Genomic DNA, 21,368 nt, shown 5'->3' on the forward strand with positions numbered 1-21,368 from the left:
CGCTGTGCTATTGCTCCAGCCCTGCGTGAGCTAAATGCTATTGACCTCAGTCTATCATTCAGAGGGGTTCAGTGAAATTACCCTACTGTGCTTAGCCCAGGTCACAGATGCAGCATCAAGCACCCACGGCACCCACCTCTGTGCAGGGCACTGAGGAGGGGTGGAAGGTCCACACCTGCCCTGAAGCGTTTCCATTCTAACAGCATGATGGCATCTATGCATGAATAGATGCTCTCTGATTTCTTACATCATGCTGCTTACCATCCTCTTCCTCTGTGATCCCAAACCAGTTCACCCTTGACCTCCCCCAAGAAGCCTCCCCCTCTCCTCCCCATCAGCCCTGTCCTCTAGCCTCCTGCCTGAGCACCAGACTTGTTTAAAAATTATTTCCTTCCTTGGCCATTCTGCACACTGAAATGTGAGCTCCCCAGACGCTAGGTGCAGTTCAATATATCTCTGCACCCCTCCAGCCCCACCGGCAGCCAGAACGTGGAATCGATGACTCCCTCGGACGCTCACATCTTGCAAAAGTGGAAAGAAAAAACATTTGAGCATAAAATAAGCAGGCTTAAAAGAAATCGAAGGAGTAAGTGCTCTGCTCCCACCACCGACAGACCATAACACACAGGCAGTAAGTCTGGCTCGCTCTTACCCAGCCTCTCGGCAGATAGAGAAGCAGCCGGAGCAGCAGAGGTTTTGTTTTCTGACAACAGGAAGCGCACTAACTAATTTATCTGAAGAAATAGAATTTCTTCCTGGAACTAAACATAAACCAGGATTGATTGTGCAGACACTTGTATAAAGGACGCTGAATGACACGGGGAACAATGACTTCACCTGCCATTTTACAAAAGAGACTCTGGAATGGGTTTCAGTGGCTGATTCTTCCATCGACCCTCTGTGAAAGGAAGAGGTCTGACATGAACACAGAGCTCATCGGGAGCAGTGACGGGAGGGCTGAGATCACACACTCCAAGCTTACTGCTTGCTGATGATTCCTCAGAGAAGGAAGAAAACCCACCCAGGGAAGAAACTAGTTCACCCTGGAATGCGGATTATTCCCCCACCCCTTTCTTCTGAAAAATTATTTGATCAGGTACTGCTTCCTGTTCAGTTCACAGTCTTCCAAGTGCCTGTGATTAAACTGAAAAGATCCATTTTACTATTAAGCAGCATAGGAATCGCATCAGAATGAGAGGGAGAGACATTGGAGCTTTGAAAATTTAACCAGAAGGAGTGGCCCCTTGGGGTTGTCACCAAGATCATGGACTTGGGTTGAGCTCTCAAAAATAATCAGGGTTCAAAATCTCAGAGTGTGGGCAGGGAGTGTGAGGGAAGAATATGTGAGTTTGTGTGTGTGTGTGTGTGTGTGTGTATGCATAAGAGAGAATGTGAGTGTGAAGTATGAGAATGTGTGAGAGAGACTGTGTGAGTATGTGTGAGAACAGAGGGTGTGTGTATGTGAGTGTGTGTTAGAGAGGATGTGTGTGTAAGAGTGTGACAGTGTGTGAGAAAGTATGTGCATGTGAGTCTGTGTGTCTGTGAGTCTGTGTGTCTGTGTGTATAGAGGATAGGAAAGAAAAACTCTCCCTGGAAGCTGATTTGCTTCCAGGGAGAAGAGGAAATAGCTAAAATGATAAGTTGGTCTAGTTTATATTGAAGCCCTTGAACCTTTCTTTTGAAGGAATAAGCAGTGAACTCTGGGCATTTGAAAAAAATTTTTTTTTGGTTTTGATATCATACCAGGCAGCTCTCAGGGCTTACTCCTGGCAGGGCTTAGGAATCATATGCAGTGCCAGGCATCAAACCCACTTTGGCTGTATGGAAGGCATGTACCTTACCCGGCTGTACTATCTCCCTAGCCCACTGGATGAGGAGGGAGGGAAAGGGTTCATTTAGGAAAAAGAATGGGGCAGCACAAAATTGAGTTCCTCCCCATTTGCTGAATAATCAGCTCATAAACTGTACCATCTCCAACATCCCCAGCCAAGGACACCCCCCAACCCAGAAAGCCTAATATCCTGATATTTCCCTTTAAGATCTTGGGCTGCCCCTATCACCACACACACACACACACACACACACACACACACACACACACACACACACACAGAGTCACATACGGTGTCATCTACCTGGCTTGGGCCCTGGGGTAGATGGTCAATCTGATGGTTGCTAGAATTGGGGCATCACTGGCCCCGAGAAGCTCACAGATGTGCCCCCTACAAGCGTTCTGCACTGGAAGATACCCCTTTCTCTGCATCCATCCTTTGACCTTACTTCTGGGAAAACATAGCTAGTGATAATGACAAAGAATTTTTTAAGACACCCCCCCAACATGGTAGTGGCAAGTGACAAAAGGCATCTGTGTTCTCCACCAACAAGAGCCCCTTGAATACTTAGTCCTCCTTCTGCTCCTTCACATACCCCTCACCACACCATAAGCAGACTCCTAAAACAAAGGCAGCAGTCAGCACTTCCCTGCAACGTCCCCCACTCTAGCCCACTCACCTACCCCCAACAGTCCATTGTGACTGCATTGGGTCCTTAGACCTGGGCAGTGTGTTCTGCCTGTTCCTGCCCCTGAAAATGAGATCTACGACTTCCGGAGACCCCCAGGGGAGGCCTGGAAGCCAGGGCCTTGTACTGACAGCTCCGCGGTTCCATCGTCCAAGGAGCGCCTTTCTACCAAACAGAATTCCTGCAGCGACCTCTAGTGACTCTCCTGCCCCCTCCAAAGAGAGACTTCTGCTCTGGCTGGCCGCTTCTTCCACCTGATGTCAGATCAGTTAAGACTGCACCTTGAAAGGTGTTTTAGAATTCTGTACCAGGGATCAACAAATCTGAGAGAGAGCAAAAGGCCAGTCTGTCATTCTTTTATTCCCCAGACCTTGCTGCACACCCTGCGGAGACCTGGAGTGTTTGCAACCGCAGGAAGAGAGCAATATTGGGCTGAGTCTGGGTGAGAGCCTTCCTGCATCCCCTGGGCCCATCAGGCTCAGGGGATGTTCTGCATTGCTCCTCAGGACCCCAGTGGTGAGGATTAAGAGAGTTAGCCAGCAACAGGACTCAAGCCACCCCCTTCAACCATTGTTCATTTTACCCTTGGGCCTTTGTTTGAAGAGAACAGTCTGCAGATCTTGTTTTGTTTTGCTTTGTTTTGTTTTGTTTTGTTTGCTTGCCTACGGTGCTCAGGGCTTACTCCTGGCCCTGCACTCAGTGATCTTTCCTGATGGGCTTGCAGGACTGTATGGAGTGCTGGGGATCAAACCCAGGTTTGCTGCAGGCAGGCAAATGCCCTATCCCTGTAGTATCGCTCTGGCCCAGTCTATAGATAGGAATACATCATCCTCTCTTCAGATTTTGTGTTTGGAGACATTTTCAGAGGCAGTTGACCCTACTTCCCATCTCCAGAGCGTTCTTGGTTTCCTCTGGGCTCACACAGAACTCGACATATACCTCCATCCTAGAGCTTAACTCCTGCATGATCATTACTGAATTCGTCCATCTCCTCCACTGAGCAGAGTGCCTTTATTTCTCCAATCTTGAGCAGTGACAGACCCAATATGTTCTCTCTTCATCATCGCTGCATCCATTTATGATAGCTAAGGAATCAAATATGGGCCTTACAGAGCCCACGGCACCCCGTGCCCAGATCCCCACATCTATCAAGAAAACCAGTGTCTTCTACCCACACAGTCCCTGAGAGTGAGCTGGCATAGGATGTTGGTTGAGTGAACAAATGGATCTAACACTCCTTCACCCTCAGGCACCATGATTTTACCTCTTGACAAATGCAAACTTCCTTACCACATGCAGGAAGCACTCAACCGTGGAGGGACTAGAGATATTTTTAGCTACTCAGAAATAGCCAGAATGTTGCTGCCTTGGAGTGAGGCAAGTTGTCAAGGAAGCCACTGCCCCATAGTTCCAGAAGCATCTAGTTGGTTTCACTCAGGTGACTTTCTAAGACCAATGATAAAGTCCCTGCCACTTGAGCGGACTCTAATCCACAGTTGATTTATGACGACAGGAAAGCTTCAGTAACTCAAGGTCCTTCACTAGATTCCCCAGCTCAAGATGGAGATGGAGTGAGAAGGAATCCCAACCCATATTTCACAGCTCTGTTCCCACAGAGTACCTCCAGACTCCTTTCACATCCTCGAACTGCAACTGGTGTAGAGGAAACTCACAGGCCTTGGAATCTGGAGGGCCTGCTTGCCTGGGAACATGGCATGGTCCATTCGCCTTCCTGACAGACATGGCCCCATTTCTGGGGCCATGAGAGAAGAGCATCTACTTATGGGACTGCTCTGAGTACTAGGCAAGGTGCAGACCTAATGGATTAAGGACCACGTAGAGTGCCAAGAACTCAGTGAATCCTAAACCCAACCAGCTGATGCAGTTGCCAGCTACAGGGCCAACCTCATCTCTGGCCAACTGGCATAACATAGACAGTTCCATGACTGCCACCCCCTCTCTACCCACACACACTTCCTCACTCCTGAGGCCAGAGTACTGTTCCGTCTCAGGAAGGGTCTGGCTGCAGAGGTGAGCTCTTGCCCACTGGTGACCCTTTTACCTATTGCTCACTCATCGTGTTTCCTCACGAAGTGTGCCAAAACCCTGAACCCCTTTGAATAATAAAGTAAATGTATCAGTCACGTGGGGCTTCTGCAAACCAATGACTACAGACAAGGCAGCCAGTGAACAACAGGAATGCATGTTCTCCTTGTTTTAGAGCTTAGTGGTCCAAGTTGATGGTGCCAGCATTAGGACTTCTGGTGAGAACTCTCCTCTGGTTGCCAGACCGCCTGTCTCCTGCCGTCCTCCTCGTGTGATGGGAGGACTGAGCAGGCTCTCTGGTCTCTTCTTTTAAAACAACAGTTCCTGTTCATGAGAGCTCATCCTCAGGATCTTCCCACCTCCAAAAGCATCGGATGGGGATTTGATTTTTATAACTGGGGAACACACTTCATTTGTAACAACCAAATATCTAGAGGACAATCATCCTGATCTTTTGACTTTATCTGCTGATCTGAAATGTAATGGAGGGCTGAAGGGATAGTACAGGGTATCAGGTGCTAGCTTTGCACGCAATGAACCCAATTTCCTAAGAACCCTGATGCCACATGATCCTCTGAGCACTACCAAGAGTAACCCCTGAGGACAGAACCAGGAGTATCCTCCAAGCAAGCTTGGCCAAGTGTGGCCCAACCTGCACAACCATTCCCCCACCACCCACACAAAACATAGTATGGCCGGCCCTATCTCTCTTATCCCTTCTCTGCTTATGGTAATACTCATCATGTGCTCTTGGAACTCTCCACCCCAGAAATGACGTTTTCTATAACACCACTATAAAACCTTGTTCCCTGGGAGGCATTTTGTTGCCTGTGGTGAGGAACTGAGTAAGCCTTCAGAGAAGTTGATCATGAGTTTGGGGACGGCCTGCCAAGAGGAACTAAGGTCATCTATTCTCACATACAATTCATAGGGACTGGAGTGGGAGCAACTAGGCAACCTACTAAATGTTTTTGGATGGTTTTGAAAACATACTGTTTGAGAATCCACAAAAGGACCATTGTCCAGAGCCAGGATTCACCCAAGACAGACATATGTAGGTACAGTTCAGGGCCAAGCTGTAGACAGAGAACACCCAGAGAGCAGAGCTGTCTCCATTTGAAAGGAAGATTAAATAGAACGTAAAAAGAAGCAGAGAGGTGACTTGTGCAGTTAAAGCCTGTAGCAACCACTGGGTACAAGTCTGACAATATTTAACACTGTTGAAACTCCACAGAACCGACAATTCTGCCATCACATGCCCAGCAGCCTTCACTTAGAAGGGGTCCCCCTTAGGGCCCAATGGGCCAGGCATCCCTCCTACTTTAGCCAGCAGTTAGATACACAGAAAACAAAAACAGGAGGCAACCCTAAGCTCCGCACCCCCAGCAGGGGCTGGATAAATAAGCTACAGCAATGATGTATTCATATAATGGCATACCACAGAGAATTGAAAGTGAATAAATTAAAAAATCTGCATGTGGCAATGTGAAAAACTCAGAGCACAATGATGATCACAAGAAAATTGCTGAAGGATCTGTATGGAGGACGCCACTCATTTAAACCCAAACCTTTCTGTTTTATTTAACGGGAGGCAGTGGGAGCTATGTTTTATTGTGAGTACATCATAGAAAGATGCATAGTATATGCATTCTATGAGAACTAACAGAGAGAGCATGATGCCACCTATTCTTGAGTCAAGAATAGGGACTCTGGAATGTGACTTGGTGATATTACTCATGCTCTGAATGGGTGAGGCTCTTAGTTCTAATCCTGTCATCCTAGTCCTCCCCACCCCTACCCCATCCCCAAAAAAGCTGTAATGTTCAAGGGTCGTTGATGAAATAATGCCAGGGGAAGTCATTATCAGAAGCTCAAGAAAGGGAGCTTTTAAGGAGAGACTATCCCCATATCTAGAATGTTCAAGTCGGAATTAACTGAGGCCATTGTAGCAAACTATCTTGAATTTCAAAATACAGAGGTGGGAACTGGTCATTATTTATAACCTCTTTCTCTGTGTGTTCTAAATGTTGTGCTATAATTTCCAGAGCTCTATCCATTTCTGATTGCCAGAGCCGAGGGATCAAACCCAAATGGATGTTTTCGTGGAATCGTTGTGATAGAAGTGGTAGTAAAAAGCGAATCCCAATTCAATTCTAATTAATCTTAATTTTCCTCATTACTGTTTATGTCAGGATCATTTTACTTAAAGATGAAAACAGAAAATGTACCTCCTCTGTTTCTCCCCAGGGCCATGCGTCCTATGCTAGGAACTTAATAAAGGAGACTGCTGGCCTGTCAAGCAATCCAAGAAAAGTGAGAGCCTCCTACATTGTGTGTGCACATGTACCTGTGTGTACCTGTGCCTGTGTGTATATGTGTCTGTGTGTGTTCCTGTGCCTATATGTTCTGTGCCATGTGTGTGCATGTGTGCCTATGTGTGTGTCTGTGCCAGTGTGTCTGTGCCTACATGTGTGCCCATGTGTATGCCTGTGCCTGTGTGTGTTTGTGCCCATGTGTGCATGTGTGTCCGTGTGTGTGCCTTTGCCTGTGTGTGTCTGTGCCCATGTGTGCATGTGTGTCCATGTGTGTACCTGTGCCAGTGTGTATCTGTGCTTGTGTGTGCACGTGTGTCTGTGTGTGTACCTGTGCCTGTGTGTCTGTGCCCATGTGTGTGCATGTGTGCCTGTGTGTGTGCCTGTGCCTGTGTGTCTGTCTGTGCCCATGTGTATGTCTGTGCCTGTGACTGTGCCCATGTGTGTGCATGTGTGTTCACGTATGCATATGTGCTCACGTGCATGTACTTGTGCATATGTGTGCATATGTGCTCTGTGTGCCCATGCGTATGTGCCCATGTGTGTCTGTGTGTGCGCATGTGCTCACAGTGCCAGGAATAGAACCCAGGGCCTCACACATGCAAGGCATTCACTCTACAACTGAGTCATATTCTTGGCTCTCTTTCTCTTCCATTGCCTCTGTAAATCCTCACTGTAGTGAGACAGTTCTTCCTCTGTCCTCTGGTAGAAACAAGACCACCCAGTAACTCAACTGATAGTTCCTTGTTTTTTGTTTTAATAAAACATAATAACAAAACCAACCTGATTTTATTTTTTTTTTTTTTGCTTTTTGGGTCATACCCGGTGATGCACAGGTGTTACTCCTGGCTCTGCACTCAGGAATTACTCCTGGTGGTGCTCAGGGGACCACATGGGATGCTGGGAATCGAACTTGGGTCAGCCGCGTGCAAGGCAAACGCCCTACTCACTGTGCTATCGCTCCAGCCCCCCATCCTGATTCTTGTATGTTGTAGCTACCATCTCAGTGATTCAGATTTTTCTCCCTTTCCACAACCGGGAGGAGAGGGGTCTGATCAGCTCCTTCTCTCTCCCTAGCCCCCTCCTCCCTCAGCCTCTAGGCTCAGTCTCACCGAGGAGGGTCTGGAAAGAAGCTGAGAGAGGCTGCTGTTGAAAGGTATCACTTCCTGGCACACTAACACTGTGCCCCTGTGCCCAGCAGATGCTCAAAACTGACCTTTCCCTGGAGGTCCTTCACCGGTAGCTCCCTTTGGGATTGTCACTTCCCCAGCTGAGCCCATTCGATCTAGGAGCACATCAGGAGGCAGAGGGCAGGCTCAGAGCAGGTGCTGTGAAGAGAGCCGAGTAAAGGTCTAGTGACAAAGGCTGTGAGCAAAGTCTATGAGCAAAGTCACAAGAAAAACCAGCACCCCAGCCACAGGAACAGCAAGGCAAGAGGAATAGGCAGTTACTGTGACTTGGAAAAGAGAGATTCTCTCCATCTAGTAAGAGCCATGACCTTCCATTCAGCAGCGCATACAGCTCATAGATAGCACCTGCAGAAGCGTTGGGGAAGGAAGTGCTTCAGACTCCAGCCACGTCCCAAGCCCCCCGCTGACATAGGCAAGCCTGAAGGCCAGCTAAGAAAGCTTGTTCTACTGCTCGGCTTCCTGAGACAAGAAGAGTGAAAAGTGGGGGGCATGGACAGTGCGCAGCCCCCAGGCATCCTGCAGCCAACTGCAGGGTCTTTTCCTGTTGACCTCTAGGTGGCCCTAGGAAAAGGACTTAAATCTTAGCAAGAGTACTAGAAGGTCTAAGTGATGTGCTAGAACCAGTCCCTGCTGGATCGTGAGAGCTGACTCTGGGCATCTCTTCCCAGCTCCATATTCTCCTCGAGCTCCAAATTTGTTGGTAGCTTGAAACCAGCCATGATGGGAGTATTTACACTGTGGAAACTGGCAAGCACTCCCATTTTGTGTCATGGCTTTTGTTAGGTTTGGCATTAGGGTTAGGGTTAGGGTTAGTTGTTAAATATTTACTAGTAAGTACCACTGATATAAGGTGCTTACAGATCATTTGGTTTCTACAAAACCATTTTATCAACTGAGCCCTTGCTCCAATTACATCATCAGCCCTTGTCTGAATGATATTCAGTTCCTGAGTGGAAATCAGACATAGTTCCCATATGCACCTCATACATATGTGTGTGAACACACATACACACACATAGACATACCCCACATTCCCATAAACACACACACCACATACCCACCCCCCAAATTCCCCACAAACACGCCTTATATACACACATCCCACATACACACGCCCAACATACATATGCATACCACTTATGTACCCCACATACATACCACATACACATATACTCCACACACCCACAAATGCCACACACACATAGTCCACATACCCACATACCCTAAATACATATACACCCCACACATACACAACTATAAACATCCCACGTACACATGCTACATATACACACACCCACATAAACCCCATATGCCCACACTCAGATCCTGAGTGTCATTATCCAGTTTTCTGGGTGGTCTGCTCCAAGCCCCTCTCACTGCCTTTGAAGGGGAAAGGAGGGTTTCCTTTCACACCACCCTTGATGAATATGATAAACTGGGTTTAAGCTAAACTGCTGGTTCTCTTTTAAGTTCTCTTCAAAAAAATTATTTGGCTCTTTTGTAACACTGATATAGGCATTTTGATGGCCTAGCCAGTTCTTATCACTTCACTAAGAGAATGTGCTGTTTTTTCTGTATGGCCTGTTTAAGTCATAGTTTGGGGGTGACACCACACCCCAGAGGTGCTGCAAAACACTCCTGGTCGTGCTCAGGGGTCCGTGCAGTAGGGGTTGAACCAGGAGCTCCCGGGGGCAAAGCCGGTGCTCTGGCTCTTTGAGTCATCTCTCCAGCCCCGTGCACACACTTGTTTCAATATATAATGTGTTTTTGCAAAACAAGTGAGTTGATTTACAAATTGGCTAGTAATAAATCAGAAGTGGAGGGAAACGGTTTTATTAATGATCCTTCACTCAATTCCTCCAAGTCCTAAACTTTTTTTTCTCATAATCCGGTTAAGAAAATTGACCAAACCCCACTAACCATCATCACGAGGAGAGAAATAACCTTCCCCAAAAGACCATCTGAGACTTCTCCAGACGGCTGTCCAGCTGGAACAGAGCTTTAGGGACCCCAACTTTTTTGCTCATGTTTCTTTGCAAGTGACAACAGATGGCACCCATCAGTGTGACGGAGGTAAACAAGGATACAACTGCCCAGGGACTCAGCTCTGAGAGAAACCCTGAGCTCTGAGATAAGACCGTTGTCCTGGTTGAGGAGACAGGAAGTTGCTGTGAGCAAGAAAGGCAGGAGCTGCTTTAGTCAGATCGCCTCTGGGGGTGAGTGAAGGGGCCTATCATACCTCTGAGTGTCACCAGATAAATGCCAAGGGCAGACCAGAAACGGGATCTGGGCTCCCAGCAGAAGCGACGGTGAAAAAAGAAGAGAATATGGAACAGAGGCAATGTGATGTGCCAGGCAGAAGAAGCCAAGAGACCAGAAATGACGCAGCTTCCCCGGAGACTCAGGATATTACTCACGTTGCCTATAGGCTCGCACTCTGTACCTGGTACCAGTGGCATCTGTCACAGGGAGGGGACACAGCAGGGACAAGGAGCCAATGTGTGCGATAAAGGGAGATATTCTAAGTATGTGGTCTTGGCTGGGCAGAGCGGCACAAGTCAGCTCAGGGCAAGTGACTGTGACAGGAGGAAGTGACCAACAGCCTCCTCTAAAGACCAACGAGGTAGGGGAGCAGAAAGGCGCAAGACAGACAGAGTATGGGAGAATGCATCAGAAACAATGAGTCACCGCCATGCATCTGCAGGCCCCACGTCTGAGTGGGCCAGGGGGAGCCAGTGTGTCACACAAAATCAACACCAAGATGGATTGTGGCAGAGGGGACCTGGCAGCATGTGATTACTCAGGCTGACAATAAATTTGAGCCATTAAACAGGAAATGGTGTGCCTGGGAAGCCAGCATTTTCGCCTCTGAGCTGCCGACTATTGTGGTAATTGAGCCACTGACACCATCAATCTCCGTAGGAATAGACACTCTGACTCCTCCAACAAGGTGAAGCTATGCGGCCCACGGTTCTGAGAGACAGCTCAGCCCCAAGGAGGCCCCAGAACGGATGTTCAGCAAATGAATCATTAGTTGGATGGCTGAAGTAGCCAGCCAGGATGGCTCCTGGGCTCCAATGCCCGGTCTGCCGTGGCAGCCCTGAAGCCAGGGCCTCCTTCCACCAGACTCACCTGTCTAGCACCAGGCTGGGCCCAAGACTTTGGCTCTTCAGAAGCACCCTGGGCCCCTTCCGCCAGTGGTGGGATGCCACTGTCCACTGGACTCCCAGCCCAGAGTCAAGCCAACTGCCTTTGGCCATGGGGGGCTGAAAGTGGGAAGGGCCAGACCCCAGGGGGCCACAACTGCCCCTCACAGCCAGCCTGTGATCCGGTTCTGTGTGGGGTCACGGTGGTGGTCCTGGTCACAGCTCACTGGGCCTTTGGCTCAGGCCAGCACTCCACGTGCAAAGGATAAACTGAGGTGTTTGTTTTTTTTGTTTTTGTTTTTTTTGGTGTGTTTTTTTTCTCAGGACCTTCAGATTATGAGACTGACAGCACAGCGGGTAGGGCGTTCGCCTTACAAGCGGCCAACATGGCCAACCTGAGTTCGATTCCTCTGGCCCTCTCGGATTGCCCGGCAAGCTACCGAGAGTATTCGATATGCCAGACACAGTAACAACAAAGTCTCCAATGGAGACGTTACTGGGCCCGCTCGAGCAAATCGACGATCAACGGGAAGGCCTTTATTATTTTTTTTCTCAGCTCCAGCCCAGCTCCAGACCTGAGACGCATTCATGGAAAAATAAAAAGCTGGCCTTTAAATGCTGAGGAAAGTCAGTATGACTCCGTGCTCTCCCCCGTGGCTTCCTTTGTGACTGGAATCACGGAGAGAGCACGCCAACCTTCAAGTCACATAGAGTGGGTCCTCCCCTTGCTCTCCTGGGCGGTGTGGGCCCTGGGGAGGGTGCAGTGTCCCGGCAGAACTCTTACTCCATCCAGTGCGGGGCGCTGTGGCGACGTGAGACTGACTCGCAAGTCCCCGCTGCAGCCGTAGGGAACTGGCACAGCTCAGTCTTCCCCACACTCACGCGAAGCAAGCACACAGCGTCCTCCCGAAAAGTCCCCTTCCTGCCACACGCCCCTGGGGGCTACGGTCTAGATGGTGCTGGGCGTGCAGCTCCCCCACAGCCTCGCCTCCCCAGTGACTCCTACTTGGGCACTGGGCACGGCATCTGGGCCCAAAACCTTAAGAAGTGTTTCTTTTTATCTTTGTTTTCTGATGGATGTGGGGGAGGGGGTCTGGGGGCCACACCGGAGGTGCTCAGGGGTCCCTCCTGGCAGTGCTTGGAGAAGCAGGCAGTGCCAGGGATCAAACGGGGTCTGCAGCAAATGAGGCAAGGGCCTGGCCCTGCACTCTCTCTGCAGTCCTGAGAGGTGCCTCCCAACAAGGGTCAATACACCCCCCCCTCCCGGTCACCAGGGAACATCCCACATGCCTCCCTTATCTGTGCTCTTCCGTGTTCCTGCCATACACCAGACACAGTCTCATCTGAGATGCAGTGACCCAGAGAAATAAGCTTGTGCACATGTGCAACATGGAATAACTCTGTCGAAGAGCCTGGGCGCACGGTGGTCTTGCGCGTGGAGAGACTTGAGGAAAGAAATTCCACCATCTCCACAGGCCTCCCGGCCCAGTCAGAAAGAGGGCGTCCCGGAAAAGTGGCCGGTCTGGCCAGTCCCATTGTCCTTGTCCCAGTGCTCTGACATCCGGGCAGCTTCAGAGGAGAGGTCGGCCTGGGCTTCTCTGTCTCTCTCTCCCCGCCTGGCTGGCTCCTGTGACATTCAGTCTGCGGCCACGGGCATGGGGGTCTTTCTTCTTGCTTGTGTTGCCTTGTCCAAATTCACAGTTCAGAGCTGTGACCTCCCGTGCTCCTGTGCTGGCCACAGCTTGAAAGGAGAGCCCCAAGCTTCCTGCAGGGGCTGGGAAGCTCTGTCCCCGGCCAAGCCCCCACAGGCATGGAGCTCTCCCAAGCCCCACTGCCCTTATACCCCTCCTCTCCCTCTGCTCTGGCTCGGCCGCTTTCGTCCCGGGTCCGTTTGTGTCCCCAGCCTCTGACTTCACTCCTGAGAGCCTCAGAGGCAGCCAGTTGCCTCCTGGGGGGCTCCCCCTGCGTTGCACAGGGCGTGCATCACCTTCGGTTGTCATAGCAACGCACAGAGTTGTGTCCTGGGGGTCTGAGGTGCTGTTGTCTCAGCCTCCCAAGGTCCCTTGCCCCAACTTTCTTTCCCAGATCCTTTCAATAGGCCTCCGGCAGCCTGGCGCCACCTCCCAGGAACTATGCTGTGAGCAGCTGTGTCATGATCTGGGGGGGGTGGGCGGGGAATAAAAGAAGTTTGGCTCAGCTATCAAAGGAACAGAGGGAGTCACTCCTCTCCCCAAAATCCTCCAGCTCTGGTCTCTCTGGGTTTCAAAACTGACCTCCCTCCCTGACTGACTGCAGCATGTAAGCGTCAGCCCTGCCACCATTCAGGCATTGCCCCGGTCCTGTGCCTGACCACAGCCTTCCTGGCCCTGCTTGCGTGGGCCTGCTTCTCTCCTCCTTTCACTGTTCTCCGCTCCAGACAGGGCTCTCAGACCAGCCTCTCCAACACAGCAGTCTGCCCCCCTTCCTTCCATCCAGAAGACTGCCCCTGGGATCCATCCCCGAACCCGTCTTACAGAATGGATGACGAGCCCCACTCAAACCCTGCTGGCTGCCCTGAGCCCTCTGCCCCCTTGTCTGGACAGAAGCCACCGTGTCCTCCAGCCAGAGTATCACAGGCATGACTGAGGCGACCATGGGAGGAAACAGGGGCTTATGTACACACGCACATACACACACACACACACATACCTGTACCCACATATGCCATATCACTATCTCCACATGCACCCACAATGGGCTGGCCTTCGTCCCACACCAGCTCCATCCCCAGTGCTCTCCTGGCCTCAGTCCCCCAGCCCTACACTTCTGAGGGACCCCAGGGGATGTGATCTGCCAAGGGAAGCTGCAAGGTGTCTATCAAGAAAATAGCTGGCAACGAGGCGCAGTGGGAGCCCCAACCCAACAGAGCAGCTTGTCCCCCTGCGGGGGCGGCCCAAGAGCTGATTCAGATTTGATCTGACACCCCCTTTCCACCTTGCCCCATGACGAGGACAGGAGCGCTCGGCATCTTCCTGCACATACCGCCAGCAGCCCCTTGTGCACCGTCACCCCAAGGCAGATTATCACTGAACGTCTCCGGGTTCTCAGCGAGCAGGCAGGGCTCACAGGATAACAGAGATTGACAGCTTTTGAGTTTAACCAGGCAGAAGATAAATTTGCTCATCTCTCAAACTGTTAGAAAGGAAAAACTCAGCTCATTTCAAGTCCCACGCTCATGGGTCTGATGTGAAGACACTTCCTTCCATCTATCACACTGAACACTTTCAAAGCTTTTCATGCCCGTGTCTCAGGGGCCTGGGCCACATGGTCAAGAAGGTGGGATCCTGGGGCTGGAGCAATAGCACAATGGGTAGGGCGTTTGCCTTGCACGCGGCCGATCCGGGTTCTATTCCCAGCATCCCTTATGGTTCCCCGAGCACTGCCAGGAGTGATTCCTGAGTGCAAAGCTAGAAGTAACCCCTGAGTATCAGCCAGGTGGGGGATGAGAGGGAGATAGGGTTGCTCTCGGTAGCTACACTTCCTCCCAGTGTTTAGATAATGTGGGTGGGGATACCTGCCCAGTCCCTTTACAGGGGACAGATGTCATGTGACGAGAAACAGGGAGAGGAACAGGGACCTGGAAGAGAAAGGCCAAACTCCTGAGCCATTAGCATATTTATCATTGAGTAAGACAAGGACAACCTGGCAGGTTATTGAAAGTAACCTGCCCACACGGCAGAGTCTGGCAAACTCCCCGTGGCACACCCAATATGCCAAATGCCAGTAACAATGATGGGTCTCATTCTCCTAACCTTGAAAGAGCCTTGAATATGGCACTTTTTAAAATCTCAGGGCTAGGACGACGTTACTGGGGCCTGCTCGAGGCAATCGAGGAACAACAGGATGATCGTGATCATGAAGACAAGGATTGAAGAGGTCCAGTTAAGACATTAAGGGGGGCGTGATCATGATCGTGAAGACAAGGACTGAAGAGGTCCAGTTAAGATATTAAGGGGGCTGAGGGAGAAATCAGAGGCCAGGTGGAATCAGATCCTCACTGCAGACCAGAGAAAAAGCACGTGTTAAATTTGGGATCAAAAGGCCAATCATCTTGAAATGGGATGTGTTTGGGCATCTAACTACTCAAAAAATAGGCACCAGGGCTGGAGCAGGTAGGGTATTTGCCTTGCATGCGGCCAACCCAGGTTCGATTTCCAGCATCCCATATGGTCCCCTGAGCACCACCAGGAGTAATTCCTGAGTGCATGAACCAGGAGTAACCCCTGTGCATCGCCGAATGGCCGACCCAAGTTCGATTCCTCCATCCCTCTCAGAGAGCCCAGCAAGCTACCGAGAGTATCTCGACCAAAAAAGCAAAAAAAAAAAAAAAAAGGCATATGTTTAAATTGACCAGACTCCACAGGGGTCAGTGACAAAACGACATAGCTCAGACAAGTGACTGGCAATGCTCTCTCTGAGTCCCAGAATTTAACAGACATGAGATGGTAATGATTTTCCTGGGTCATTATTTTGGGAATTTGCAATGAAGTAAGTGGTCTTGGATCCTGTGCCCAGGTCTTGGCAGAAACCAGAGTGAGAAGGTGCTCAAGAAATGGCCATGGGTGGAACTGAGCTGCTGCAGAAATACACACTTAATAATGTTGGGGGGAGGGGTCTTTCTCAGCCCAGTCCCTCAGACCTCTATGGAGGACTAGAACCAGATCTAATACTCTTGGCTCAAAATCTTTGAGAAAATGAACATGTCCGAGGAGGGAACCAGCCAGAGATGGCCTAAGAATAAAGCTCCAGACACAAGATGTGTCAGTTTGGGGGGACAGGGGGAGTTGAGTCACACCTGGCGGTATTCAGGGTTTACTCCTGGCTCTGCGCTCAGGTATCACTCCTGGCAGCTATTGGGGGACCATCTGGGGTGCCAGGGGAAACCTAACCCACGTTAGTCATGCGTGAGGCAAGTGCCCTACCTCTTGTACTCTCATCCACCCCAAGTTGTCTCATTGTTTTTTCGCTCCTGCTGTTGTTATTAATTATTTTTCAAATATACTAAGAACCAGCACAGCGGTAGGGCGTTCGCCTTACACGCGGCCGACATGGCCAACCCGAGTTCGATTCCTCCGCCCCTCTCGGAGAGCCCGGCAAGCTACCGAGAGTATTCGATATGCCAGACACAGTAACAACAAAGTCTCCAATGGAGACGTTACTGGGCCCGCTCGAGCAAATCGACGATCAACGGGAGGGCCTTTACCTTTTACCTTACTAAGAACCAGGGCAGGAAATGGCTCAAGAGGAAGAGCGCGTGCCTAGCATATAAGCAAGGCCCTGAGTTTCACCCCCATATCACACGCCGCCTGAGAAGCACCAGGTGTGGCCCCTCTAAGTACATATCCACAGAGAACATCAGGGTAAGAAGGGAGCCCTAGGATGCTGTTCCAAAGCAGAGGTGAGGAAAAGGTAATCGGGCAGGACTCAGCTCGGCATGAGGACTCAGGGCAGCCGACCACGCTGTGTGGCAGTATAAAAAGCCCCAAGTTCCCCACCATCACATCTGGACCAAAAGCAGAAAACCACCTGTCCAAATTGTCAGAAGGAATTTCTGAAGCCAGGGCCCTTTACTCTAAGCAAATATGGAATCTGCCATGGGGCTTTCCTTGAAGCAGCATCAGCTCTCTGACTCAGTGACCTGTCTGGACAAAGGACGTCAGACCTCCAACTGATGAGACCCATCAGTACCAGAGCCAAAGTAGGGCTCCTTCCTTGGAGTGAAGAGAAGGGCTGTGTGACCAGTAAGAAACCTCAGACAGGAGAGGACCAGAGAGGTAGTGCTGAGCCTATCAGCATGCAGCTGAGCCAGTTGATCCTGGGCACCTCATACAGTCCCCTGAGCACAGCTGGGAGTGACCTCTGAGCACCAGGAGGAGCAAGTCCTGGGCACCAACAAGTGTGGCCCCAAATCCTCCACCAAAAAAAAATGCAGCAGCACCACCATGAAATGCCTCAGAACAATAAACAGCACCTCCCACCCCTCTTCACCCAGGCTAGCACACAAGCCCAGCCCAAGGTACCAAAGAGGCTTCGTGGTGAGGTGTCCAAGTATGGCACCTGTTAGTGTTACGGGGTAAATTCAGGGGTAAATTCGGGGGCTCACGTCCTTAACGGAAAATTAGCACAGGAAATGCACTTTGCATCTGGACAAATCCACACCTCAAGTAGTGCAAAGAAAGATGAGAGAGTGTGGAGGAGTCCTTGGTCTGTGAAGGGCTGGGAAACAAGAGTTTGCAAACCCTCATTTGAACGGAAATGAGCGAAAGCATTAGCTGAGAGAAACAAAGAACTCTCTTCTAAGAGCGGCTCAGGCCGCAGAAGGGACAGAAGAGAAACAGGAAGAATTCACAGGCCCTTTCCCTGCAGGAAGCTCTTGGACTCTGTCGCCACTAAATACCTCCTTTTTTCTTTCCCTTTTCTTCCTTGGAGTAATCCAATAGCATTTCTCTTCTGCAGGCATCTCAGAAAACACCACTGTGTCCCCAGTACCAGACCCGGTAGAGGAGAAGCTTCGAGCACAGCTGGAAAAGGAAAAGAAAAGGTTTCCTTTAAAATTTTTTTCATTTTAATTTATGTTAGACACTGTGATTTACAGTTCTGTCAGTGATGGGTTTCAGGCATACAGCGTCTCAGCACCACACCCTCTACCAGAGTTTCTGCCTCTCCACCACTGTCTCGGGGTCCCTCCCAGCCACCCCTGGCCCCAGTCCTTGGTAAATTCAGTTCTGTAGACCAGTTTTCAGGTTCAGTTGCCTTTGGTCATCTGTTGTGCTTTTATGTCCCACATATAATAGAGATCATTCTGTATCTGTCAGATCCTTCTGGCTGATTTCACTCAGCACGATCCCCTCCAGTTCTACCCACCGATTCACATAGCAGCAAATTGCATTATTTTATCTTTCCTTATAGCCAAGTAGTGTTCACTGTGTACATGAATGGTCAACCATGAGATGCACAGTTACAAAGGTGTTCGTGATTGGTTCCAGTCACACAGTTTTCCATCACCGATCCCTCCACCAGTGCACATTTCCTACCACCAGTCTCCCGAGTTTCCCTCCCCCTAACCCCCGCCCCCAATTCCAGCCTGCCTCTTTCTCTCTCTCCCTCTCCTTTTGGTCACTGTGGCTTACAATGCAGATACTAAGAGGTTTGATCCTTTACATACTTTCAACATGCAGTTCTCCTTTTTTAATTTATTTTATTAAATCGTCATGAGATACAGTTACAGAGCTTTCATGATTGAGTTTCAGCCATACATTGTTCGAACACCCATCCCTCCACCAGTGTTCTTATCCAGAGGGATCATTTCCAACTATCATTGCCATAGTGTTCCCTTCTCTAGCTCAACTGCCTTCTCCCCCAGGGCCATAAATTTTTTATCCAGTCATCTGCTCTCGGACACTTGAGTTATTTCCTGATTTCAGCTCTTGTGCAATGCTGCAATAAAAGTTTCCTTCCTTTCTTTTGGATACACACACCCTCACCCCAGCCCACTGTGCTCTAGAGGATAGCCTGGAGGGGTGTGTGTGTGTGTGTGTGTGTGTGTGTGTCTGTCTGTCTGTCTGTCTGTCTGTCTGTCTTAGGGAGCGTGTGGTGTAGCAGGGGAGCCACACCTTGACCCTGAAGCTGCTCTAGGGAAGTGGGCCCCGAAGCTCAAATAGCTGAACGAATGTGATTGCAGGAACCATCCACGTCGTGCGAGGTTGCAAAGGAAAGCAGAAGGCCATGCTAGGGCCCAGCACCTGGGTTCACCCCTCAGAGGGGGGTTGCAGATGACCCCTCCCCAGCCCGAGGTGCCCTCTGGGAAGCAGCCTAGTCTTGTCTCCTGCTGCCATCTAGGGGCTGCCAGGCGCATCAGCACAGTGGCCTCCGTGCTGCAGAGCCCAAGCCGGAGAGGCACTGCACTGCGGGCCTGGCACTCTCCCGCAGCCCTCTAGGTCCCAGGGGACCTACAGGACAAGGACTGTCACATTCACACGCGGTCCTCCCTGAGACGTAGCGTGTACGCGGATCCTCACCAAGCGCTCCAGCTGCCTCCAACAAATGTCTGCCGCCTCCTCCACCCCCAGGAGAGATTCAGAGTCACGACCAGACCTGCCCCCTGGGCTGACCCAAACCCCCATGCACCCACGCCATCATAGGCATGAGAGCAGCCCCGTGCACCGGGCTCCAGGCCACTCCCAATCACCACTGGGCTCAGCCTGTGTCTTCTCCTTCCATCCTCCATCTCCCATGCCACATGCTCCATGTCCTGCTGCTGCTCTCCAGCACCTGGGTTTGCTCCCTCACGCCCATCCTTCTCCGTTTCTTCCCAATCCACTCTCCCATATATCCATGCCACCCTCATCTTGCTCCTTGGTCCGTATTCCTGCCTCATCTCCTAAGGCAGACTGCCTTTCGGGTTTGACTACCCACCCTTCTCCTGTTGGAGAGTTTCTTCCGATTCCTGGATCCAGTCCCCAAACCCACCCACATGCCAGCAGATCGGTCCTCGGCATCCAAGCGAACCAGTGAAATGTGAGTCCAGGACTTGGTGTCCGGGTTCAAATCCTGCCTGGCCCGTTGACTCCCCCCACCTTAAAGAGTGGGTTACTGAACCTCCTCTGCCAATCTGGGAAGCGGCGATGGAAGCATCTTCTTCATCCTGGGTGAAGAGGAGTGAGTCCATCGTCTGTCCAGTGCCTGCCCCTAAGGTGCCGCATACTGGGAGTGGGTGACACTCCACACACGGTACTCCAAGAACCAGCTGGACAATGACACTGACTCTGCTTCCCTTCTTTGGGTCCTGGCCTTGGCACCACATCCAGCCCCTCAGGGCGCCTAGGGTTCCCAGCTCCTGGTCCTGGAGCAGCAGTGCCGGCCTCTGGGGTACAGGCTCTGCAGCCTCTTGGGCCTATTAGGGCCCCTCACAGCCCTCCCTCCCTGCCAGTAAATTTTTGCTTGTTTGCTTGTATTTTAATTCTTTTATTGAATCACCGTGAGATATGTAGTTGCAAAGCTTTTATGATCAGGTTTGTCGAACAGTATTCCAACACCCAGTGTACACTTTCCACCACAATGACCCCAGTTTCCCTCCCACCACCCCCACCTGCCTCTATGGCAGGCACTTTTCTTCTTATTGTCACCCTACTTTGGGGCATTGTGGTTTACAATACAGGTCCGGAGAGGCCACCATATTTGGTCCTTTACCCACTCTCAGCGACCCCTCCAACCCTCGTTGTCATAGTGGTCCCTTCTCTGGGCCACCGCTGACTTGGGAAATGCTTCTCTGATTCCACTGCAGCTATAAGACCGACTTCATGCATCTGAAAGCCCTGAAGGTGGAGATCGAGCACTTGCAGTTGCTCATGGACAAAACCAAAGTGAAACTGCAGAAAGAGTTTGAAGACTGGTGGGCAGAGGAGACCACTCGGCTGCAGGTACTGGCCACTGCGTCTCTTGCACCGCAGACCCCTCCCTCCCCCGTGGCCAGGGACTCATGCCTCTGGAAGTGGGTGTGCTGATTGTGACTCACGGGCTCACGTGCTCACAGTTCCTAGAGAGTGCTCCTCTCAGAGGCAGGAAGGCAAATGGTTCGCTTGCTGGGTGGCCTTGCACTTAGAAGCTCTGGAGTATTGGGCCTGAGGGATAGTCTAGGGGTTAGGCACTGCTTTGCGTGCAGCCAACCCTGTCTCAATCCCCAGTTCCACCTCGAGCCCTGTCAGGACCTTGTCTAAAAGTAAAAAGTAAAGGCCCTCCCGTTGATCATCGATTTGCTCGAGCGGGCCCAGTAACGTCTCCATTGGAGACTTTGTTGTTACTGTGTCTGGCATATCGAATACGTCACAGGGAGCTTGCCAGGCTCTGCCGTGCGGGCGAGATACTCTCGGGAGCTTGCCGGGCTCTCCAAGAGGGGCGGAGGAATCGAACTCGGGTCGGACATGTTGGCTGCGTGCAAGGCAAACGCCCTACCGCTGTGCTATCACTCCAGCCCAGGACCTTGTCTAGGAAATGTAAAAAGATTTACCTCTAAATATGTTTTACGTAAAAATTAGGAACACTCAAAATACTAAATTTTGAGTTTCTTACTCCCAGGAGTAAGCCCTGAGCACCACTGGTTGTGGCCCAAAAACCAA

General features: G+C 50.8%; 1 protein-coding gene across 1 annotated transcript in view; it reads left to right on the forward strand.

The window, feature by feature from the left end:
* KIF6 (kinesin family member 6) overlaps positions 1-21,368 on the forward strand; it is a 672,206-nt gene that overhangs the window by 639,817 nt on the left and 11,021 nt on the right. Inside the window, exons 17-18 of the mRNA XM_056137333.1 lie at positions 17,710-17,794; positions 20,537-20,672. Coding sequence (XP_055993308.1) covers positions 17,710-17,794; positions 20,537-20,672 — 221 coding nt within the window. The remainder of the gene's footprint in view (positions 1-17,709; positions 17,795-20,536; positions 20,673-21,368) is intronic.

This window comes from Sorex fumeus, unplaced genomic scaffold, assembly GCF_029834395.1.
Source record: "Sorex fumeus unplaced genomic scaffold, SorFum_2.1 ptg000123l, whole genome shotgun sequence".
Taxonomy (NCBI): Eukaryota; Metazoa; Chordata; class Mammalia; order Eulipotyphla; family Soricidae; genus Sorex; species Sorex fumeus.